The sequence below is a fragment of the Rattus rattus genome, chromosome 5 (genome assembly GCF_011064425.1).
Source record: "Rattus rattus isolate New Zealand chromosome 5, Rrattus_CSIRO_v1, whole genome shotgun sequence".
Classification (NCBI taxonomy): Eukaryota; Metazoa; Chordata; class Mammalia; order Rodentia; family Muridae; genus Rattus; species Rattus rattus.
In genome coordinates, this window is record NC_046158.1 from 98,172,324 (window position 1) to 98,180,775 (window position 8,452).

Genomic DNA, 8,452 nt, shown 5'->3' on the forward strand with positions numbered 1-8,452 from the left:
CCCCTTCCCCATGTCCAGACTCATAGACAAGCGGAAATGATCAGCTGTGGTGCAGACACTGCATGAGGCTGGAACCTGACCCTCTCCCCTGCAGCCATGCCCATCCCCACTGCTGGAGCAGGCAGGAATTTGGTTAGGTCTGTGCGGCAGTTCTTAGACCATATACTTTACTCTTTACAGAGATTGTCACTGGCATGAAATTTAGTAACGACTGCAAACATCTCATCTCGGTGTCAGGGGACAGGTGAGCCGAAGCTAACGCCCCTGAGACCGATTCCTCTCTGTGCCACCCTGTCTTTCCTCTCACTTCCTCTCATGGCGTCTCTGGGAAGTAGGTCTCAAGAGGAATATTTCTTGGCGGGGCCTGACCTGGCAGTGGAGGGTGCCAGTTCATGGAAGTAGGGATAAATGGTGTCCCCTGCCTCTCACCCAATGCTGTGGCTCTGCCCTAGCTGCATATTTGTGTGGCGTCTGAGCTCAGAAATGACCATCAGCATGAGGCAGCGCCTGGCTGAGTTGCGCCAGCGCCAGCGAGGGATCAAGCAGCAAGGACCAACTTCTCCCCAAAAGGCTTCTGGAGCCAAACAGTAAGTGGGCAGAGCTGGGCTCTGCTGACTGTTATCCACACAGTGTGTGATCTCATGGAGAACATGCTGTTCATCAGCTCCTGTCATCCCAAGGCCTTCTCAGCACAAGCCCATCATCGTTGGCTTTTTGCCCTGTAAATCTTTTCTTGTGACCTTTCTTGTTTTGAACTCAGGCACCACCCTCCAGTGGTACCCCCTTCTGGACCAGCTCTTTCCTCAGACAGTGACAAGGAGGGAGAAGACGAGGGTACTGAAGAGGAAGAACTGCCAGCTCTGCCCGTCCTGGGCAAGAGCACCAAGAAGGAACTAGGTTTGTGGCAGTTAGGTGTAAGGCAGGCAGGCACTAGCTGGTGTGGTGGACAGGCAAGCCCATCTGGGCCACCACAGTGATCACATGGGCATGGGGATGCGGAGAGGGATGTTCTGGGCTCCTAGGCCAGGGGTGGGAGGTAGGAAACATGTCTTCTGACTGCCTATTTCTGTCTAGCCTCAGGCTCTAGTCCAGCTTTGCTCCGAAGCCTGTCCCACTGGGAAATGAGTCGGGTAAGTTACCATCGCTGAAATGTGCTTCCAAGATGATTAGTTGTGAGGGAGTAGCAACAGAGCCCTTTGTGCCCTCATGAGACACAGGGTACAGGACCTGCCCACGTGCTCCATTCCTGTTTCCAAGGAAGCCTTATCATTGAGGTCAAGCTGCTGGTCTAGTCAGGGATAAGAGAACATCAGTCTTTTCTTTCTTGTGTCAGATGAGGTTGCCTCCACTCCTCATCTGCCAAGGGCCTGGGAGAAATACCACTCAAGAGTCGCTTGGTTTGTTTTGAGACAGACTCTTATTCTGCAGCCCTGGCTGACCTGGAACTCATGGAGATCCACAGGGCCTTTGCTCTGAGTGCTGAAAAGAAAGGCCTGTGCCATCACACTGCTCAAACCAAACCAAACCACAGTGATAGCAAACAGGCAGCATGCAGTGAGGAGTAGTGGTGTGAGTCACATGATTAGAACAACAGCCCAGGGGAATCAAGTAGAACTGTAGGGAACTACAGTTCTGAAGATTCCAGTGAGGAAGTTAGTTAGCTCAGAACAGTCAGAGGGAAAAGGTTGCAGGAACACCTGTTGCTGAGTGGCTATTCAGAGTGCCAGGGAAGGGGGGGCACTTTCAGCAAGCCCCAAAGCAGCCCAACCCTCACATGTCTGAGTCTCACACTGTGTTGTTGGTAGCAGCAGACACTGCTCTCTGGTCACACCCTGGTCTCAGTCCCTCAGTGTCAGTTTGGCCTGAGTGCTAAGACGGGGCTCTGCGTTCTGCCGGGTATCTCAGAGCTCTGTTGAGAATAGAATTCGAGTCCTCGCTCTAGACTGTAAGACACCAGGTAAAGGCAGAAACTAAGAGGTTCCTATTTTGAGGTCTAGAATACAGCTCCGTATGCACCCTAGAGCCAACCTTACCTGCAGGCCACGTACAGACCCACATGGACTTGGACTAGTCACAGAAATTGTTGTGCTTGTTTCCCTCATGTATAAGACGGGGGATGATAATGCTTACCTACTGTATAAAATGGTTGTAGAGATAAAGTGAGCTAGTACTAAAGGGTGGCATTCATGTAAAAATATATACATGTGTTAATGTTGATATATGATTCTAATTATTACTCCTTTTTCACCCACAACCACCAGGCACAAGAGACCATGGAGTTCCTGGGCCCAGCTCCTGCAGCTAACACCGGGCCTAAACGAAGAGGGCGCTGGGCCCAGCCAGGTGTGGAGCTGAGTGTTCGCTCCATGCTGGACCTGCGACAGCTAGAGACTTTGGCCCCAAGTCCTCGAGGCCCCAGCCAGGACTCACTGGCTGTGTCCCCAACTGGTCCTGGGAAGCATAGTCCACAGGCCCCTGACCTGTCGTGTGCTAGCCAGGTGAGCTAGCTTTCTCCCAGCTCTCTAGAGATCCCAGGAAGCCTCAGCCAGCCCTGGGCTAACAACCGAGGCCTGAACATGGGCACAGCTGGCTTCCTCTGTCTCTGTAGCATGTGGCTCATCTGAAATGCAGTTGTAGTAGAGCTGGCTGGGCTGTCTTGTGAGTGAGGTGGGCTAAGAGGTAAAGGAAGCTTTGGGAAGGATTCTTGGCATTGAGTGGACAGGAGCTTGGCAGTCTGAGTGCCAGTACAGCTCTTCCAGAAGCTTCATGTTCCAGCTCCAGCCTAGCCCGGCTTCCTGCTTCCTGTCCCCAGAGCTGTAGTATTCTGCTTCCTCAGAACTGGTATTCTTGCCAACTTCTACCTTCTCTTAATACCTTTTTCTCACACCAGCGATCCTCACAAATACCCCTTTTTTGTGTGTGTTTCCAGAATGAAAGGGCCCCTCGGCTTCAGGCCTCCCAACCCTGCTCCTGCCCCCACATTATCCAATTGTTGTCACAAGAGGAAGGAGTCTTTGCTCAAGATCTGGAGTCTGCACCCATTGAAGATGGTATTGTCTACCCGGAACCCAGTGACAGCCCTACCATGGATACCAGGCAAGGGTTGTGCCCTGGCCAGGACTCGGGCTCTGCAGCCCTCATTCTTCCTTCCCTCTGAGTTTTCTCACTTGGGCAATGGTTGGCCTCCAAGCCACCTCCTTCCTAGCTGTGTTCACAGGCAGGAGCTGAGTGGAGCTGCTGACCCCTGCTCACTATCCTTCCTTCCCTTGCTGGCCTTCCTGGCAGTGCGTTTCAGGTGCAGGCTCCAACCGGAGGATCCCTAGGGAGAGTGTACCCAGGCAGCAGGGGCTCAGAAAAGCACAGTCCCGACAGCGCATGCTCTGTGGATTACAGCAGCAGCCGACTTTCCAGCCCGGAACACCCAAATGAAGGTAAGGCTGCACCAGGAGTAAGGGTCAGCAGGGTGAAGCAGGGGAGGCAGACCTGTGACTGACAGGTACGGTGACAGGTACCCTCCCCCACATCCAGACTCTGAGAGCACAGAGCCCCTAAGTGTGGATGGCATCTCCTCAGACCTGGAAGAGCCAGCCGAGGGCGAGGAAGAAGAGGAAGAAGAGGGAGGCACTGGCCTCTGTGGGCTACAGGAAGGCAGCCCTCATACACCGGATCAGGAACAGTTTCTAAAACAGCACTTTGAGACTCTGGCCAATGGGGCTGCTCCAGGTGTGGTCAGTGGGCCAGCCTTCAACACTGCATCTGCCCTTCTCTCCTCCATGCCTAGCTGAGAGGGAGGGTCCAGTAGGCAATGCCTTAGGTTTCTTTGTAGGGGAGGCAAGACCTCTGGCAGGAACTAAACTTTACTCAGTTCATGATTTCTGTGCCTCCTGCAGGAGGTCCAGCACGGGCTCTAGCGAGGACAGAGTCTCGGAGCATCTCATCACGATTCCTGCTGCAAGTGCAGACCTCCCCACTCAGGTACAGATGTCCCCCACATGGTTCTGCTGACCTGGTGCGCCTGCACCTAGCGTAGCATGTAGCCTTCTTTACATCTCTCCAGAAGGGGATTCATATTCCTAGATTTGAAACAGGTGGTCTCGCCCAAACCCTGTCTTGCTTTGTGCTTGTCTTCTCCTGGTGCGTCTCTGTCTATGAGAACATCTGGCCATCTTAGAGGGAGGAAAGCACTGAGCCTTCTCTGGGCCTTCTTCTGAACCCATTCTCCCTGTAGGGAACCATCCCTATCCTCCTCAGGCTTGGCCCTGATGTCCAGACCTGACCAGGTATCACAGGTATCTGGTGAGCAGCTGAAAGGCAGTGGTGCCACTCCCCCGGGAGCACCCCCAGAAATGGAACCCTCTTCTGGCAACTCTGGCCCCAAGCAGGTGGCTCCTGTGCTGTTGCCACGACGGCGTACCAACCTGGACAACAGCTGGGCCTCCAAGAAAACGGCTGCAACCCGGCCTTTAGCTGGACTCCAGAAAGCCCAGTCTGTGCATAGTTTGGTACCACAGGGTGAGGAACCTGGTGGGCTCAACTACAGGCCATGGGGAATGACATGTATGTGGGCGTGCTGGGGGAAGGTGGGTCTCGTGTGGCCCTGGCGTGTCCCCATGCCTGACGCTGCCTGTCGATTAGTGACCATGTACAGGGGTAGAGGAGCAACTAGGAACTGAGCCCTAACATTTGCATGGCTGCCTCCCTCCTGACCTGTACCTGTCCCTGTCTCTGCTGCAGATGAGGTGCCTTCACGTCCACTGCTCTTCCAGGCAGAGGTTCAGGGCAGCTTAGGATCCCTGCCACAAGCTGATGGCTGCCCATCTCAGCCCCACTCCTACCGGAACCCCACCACCAGTTCTGTGGCCAAGCTGGCTCGGAGCATTTCTGTTGGCGAGAATCCAGGCCTGGCAGCCGAACCTCAAGCTCCTGCACCGATCCGAACCTCACCATTCAACAAACTAGCTCTACCTAGCCGGGCTCACCTTGTCCTGGACATCCCCAAACCACTTCCTGACCGTCCCGCTCTGACCACGTTCTCACCCGTATCTAAGGGCCTGGCCCACAGTGAAACCGAACAGTCGGGCCCCTCGGTGAGCCTCGGAAAGGCTCACACTGCACTTGAAAAGCACTCCTGCTTAGGGGAGGGAACTACTCCTAAATCTAGGACAGAGTGCCAGCCTCATCCTGGCCCCAGCCACCCCTGTGCCCAGCAACTGCCGGTCAGCAGCCTCCTCCAAGGCCCTGAGAGCATGCAGCCCCTGTCCCCTGAGAAGACTCGTAAGCCCATGGAAAGCAGCAGGCCAGGGGCAGCCCTGAGCCAGGACTCAGGTGTGCATGGCTCCCCAGCCTCCCCTTGGCCCATCCTTCCTGTCTCCGTTGGCCCCTTTCTAGCTCCATCCATTTCTCTGTGTGCCTGCCTTTGGCATTTTTGTCCTGTCTGCTCCTGTCTTGGTCCATAAGTCACCCCCCTGATGGTGAGGCACTCTTGCCACCCTTCCTGGTCTCCCTGTGACCCATTTAACCCTTTCGTGTGTTCTGGCTCTCAGGCTAGAGGTAGGGCTGGCTTTTCCTTCTAAACTCTGTGTGGTGTTGGAGAAGGTGCTGGAAGAGGGTGGGGCAAGAGGCAGGGATTGGAGCCCTGCTCTGAGAGCCCTGGGCTGGGATGCCTGAAAATGCAGCTGGGCCCTCACTGGTTTTGTCCTTCAGAACTGGCCTGGAGCCTACAACAATGTGAACAGCTTGTGGCAGAGCTCCGGGGGAATGTACGCCAGGCCATGCAGCTCTACCGCTCGGTGAGTATCCGGCAGCCCCTGGTAAGCAGTGCTGGCTGTTTGACAGCTGAGTGTCTAGAACGGTAACAACAAGGTTCTTCTACACACTGGATGGAGCACTCAAGAATATTCTGAGCCTAGTAAGTGAGAGGGTCAGAAGCCAAGCCAGGCCTCTCGACCCCAGAATCTCTTGGTTATTTCTAGGTGAGCAACAGGGCTGGAGCATAGACCACCACATCATCAAGGCAATCTAATTCATGGCTGTTAACTCTTTTTTATACCCCGATGGTTTGGGTACTTTAGATATAAGAAACAACAACAGTGTCACATTTGAAAGAGAGTTGTTGGGAAAGGTTGTCAAGAGGTAGATGGTTCTAGTAGTCTGGAGGGATCCTCATCTGGGTCACCCGTCAGAGTGACTGATCATCCTGATCTTGTGTGGAGAACTCCTGGGCAGTCCCTTCTACTGGACGGGCTAGGTGCCGGTAGAGCCCCCTTTTCTATATTCTGTTGGCTACTGTTCTCCAACTCGCTTTCCATGTGCCTGTTGCAGGTGACCAGCTGTAAGACACCTTCAGCAGAGCAAAGTCACATCACCTGTCTCTTGAGAGACACCTTCTCTTCAGTGCGGCAGGAGCTAGAGGCCCTGGATGGGGCTGTGCTGTCCAGCCCAGGGGGCAGCCCCGGGGCTGTGGGGGCTGAGCAAACGCAGGCCCTGTTGGAGCAGTACTCAGAGCTCTTGCTCCGAGCTGTGGAACGGCGCATGGAGCGCAGACTCTGAGTCCCTGAAGTCTGTCCCAAGAGAAGTGCTTGCTCTCCACTCCAGACCGTAGCCCTGCTTCCATTCGAGAAAACCTGTGAGAATATCTGCAGTGGATAGCAGTGATCAGTGTTCAGAGGCAAAGCAGCTTCCCCAGATGCCCTCATGGGGCCCCTGTATTTATTAATTTATTTCCCTGACTGTTGCCTCACTTCCTTGGGACTCCTGCCTCTAAAGCCCGTCCTGGGACTCCTAGCAGGGCAGGTCTTGAGTCTATGTCACCTTGGTGCTGTGAGGGGTAGGAGGGCAGCCTGCCTCATCTGGGGACATTGGAAGGGCTGGCCTTCTCCTTAGAAGCCATTTGAAGTTACTTCAGGGATGAGCTCCCTGGGGTGGAGCACACACAGGGTACTCTGGGGTAGAGATGAAAGGTAATGTGGCTTTAGTATCCTAAAGCCGACTGTAGACCTTTACCTCCACCTCCACACCAGCTGCACCCCCTGCCTGTCAGAGCAGGGGTGGTTCCCCCCAACTCCCGGCAGTGAGAACTGCCTGGGCTCCAGCGTAGTCCCAGCCACTAGAAGACTTGAGTTGGTATCAGGATCTGAACCCCCACATTCCAATCCCATTTTCCCTGCTAGAGATCCCTAGCATTTGTCTGCCCCATCCCTTTTTCCCTGTGTGGAGCTAGTTGTGGGGTTTTGCTGCAGGACAGTAAAGCCCCTCTGCTGGGCAGACACAAGCCTGGCCTACTTTCCTCAGCCCCTTAGGCTTCATTGTTCTCTAACCCTGGTCTGCAGCAGACTGTTAACGCCTGGGGACCACTTTCTCCTACATCCTGGGCAGTGGGCAAGCAGAAACCTGTTTTGGGAGTACCCTCATGGTTTACAGGGCACTGGCCCACCTTCCTAGAACCTTGGCTATACACACACAGACATACAGACACAGACACACACACACACACACACACACACACACACACACACACACACGGTATGCACAGCTGAGTGCTTATTGTTAGAACGCTTGCCTGGCTGGTAATGCACCTGGTTTCCTCACATGTTTGCCTCAGCTTTACTAGTCTGGATTAATTCGATTTCTGATCCAATAACATAAAAAGGAATGGAAACACTAAACCTAAATTCTGGAGTCTTGGTGTCCACAGCCAGGCCAACAGGAGATGGCCTTCGGGTCCCTGGCTCATGGAAGAGACTCTTTTTCTTTCTTTCTTTTTTGTTTTTTCTTTTCTTTTCTTTTTCAGAGCTGGGGACCAAACCCAGGGCCTTGCGCTTGCTAGGCAAGCGCTCTACCACTGAGCCAAATCCCCAACCCTGAGGCTCTTTTTCAAAGGCAGTGCTGGGTGCCCAAGGGTACTGGACCTTGGAGATTGGGAGTGGAGGCTCTGGGTGAGAGACACTGGAAAAGTGATAGCCTGACAGGTAGGTGGCAGAGGTAGGAACAGAGTTAAGGTCATTGTTAGAGGGTAAAGAAAAAAAAGAGAGGCTGTAGGAAGGAACAAGTCATGAGGTGGTTGGAGAATTGGAGTAAGTAAGTATGTCTTTGGGCCTTCCTTTCCTCTGCATCAGGTAAGGCAGAGTGACATTTCACCAGGTTTAGATGACAAAAACCTGTTGAAACCTCGAAGCCACTTCCAAGCCCTGAATGCAGAGGTTAGAAGGAATCTAGGTTTTAACGGGTGCTTAGCTTTGTCGGTTCAGCATGAGTGTTGAGTACAACAAACCATGTATTCCCATTTTTCCACCACCCGCATAGCCAAACTCCTAGCCCAAAGAACTGTAGCAGCTGGAGGTGGGCCCGTTGGCAGTCTGAGGGTTAGAAGTCTGCCCACTGCCCTGACCTCCACCAAGTGTTAGAGATCTTTATACCAGCCTGTCCTAGAGGGAACGCCACTGCCATGAATGGG

The 8,452-nt window shown here is 53.8% G+C and overlaps 1 protein-coding gene across 2 annotated transcripts in view; it reads left to right on the forward strand.

Moving 5' to 3' along the window:
• Mapkbp1 (mitogen-activated protein kinase binding protein 1) overlaps window positions 1-7,664 on the forward strand; it is a 49,296-nt gene extending 41,632 nt beyond the window's left edge. For both annotated transcript variants that reach the window (XM_032903984.1, XM_032903985.1), the window contains 13 exons: window positions 181-244; window positions 453-587; window positions 761-897; window positions 1,075-1,130; window positions 2,262-2,498; window positions 2,930-3,096; window positions 3,286-3,431; window positions 3,529-3,723; window positions 3,891-3,975; window positions 4,229-4,512; window positions 4,735-5,325; window positions 5,704-5,789; window positions 6,322-7,664. In XM_032903984.1, coding sequence (XP_032759875.1) covers window positions 181-244; window positions 453-587; window positions 761-897; window positions 1,075-1,130; window positions 2,262-2,498; window positions 2,930-3,096; window positions 3,286-3,431; window positions 3,529-3,723; window positions 3,891-3,975; window positions 4,229-4,512; window positions 4,735-5,325; window positions 5,704-5,789; window positions 6,322-6,549 — 2,411 coding nt within the window. In that variant the 3' untranslated portion in view covers window positions 6,550-7,664. The remainder of the gene's footprint in view (window positions 1-180; window positions 245-452; window positions 588-760; window positions 898-1,074; window positions 1,131-2,261; window positions 2,499-2,929; window positions 3,097-3,285; window positions 3,432-3,528; window positions 3,724-3,890; window positions 3,976-4,228; window positions 4,513-4,734; window positions 5,326-5,703; window positions 5,790-6,321) is intronic.
• Window positions 7,665-8,452: the final 788 nt, after the last annotated feature.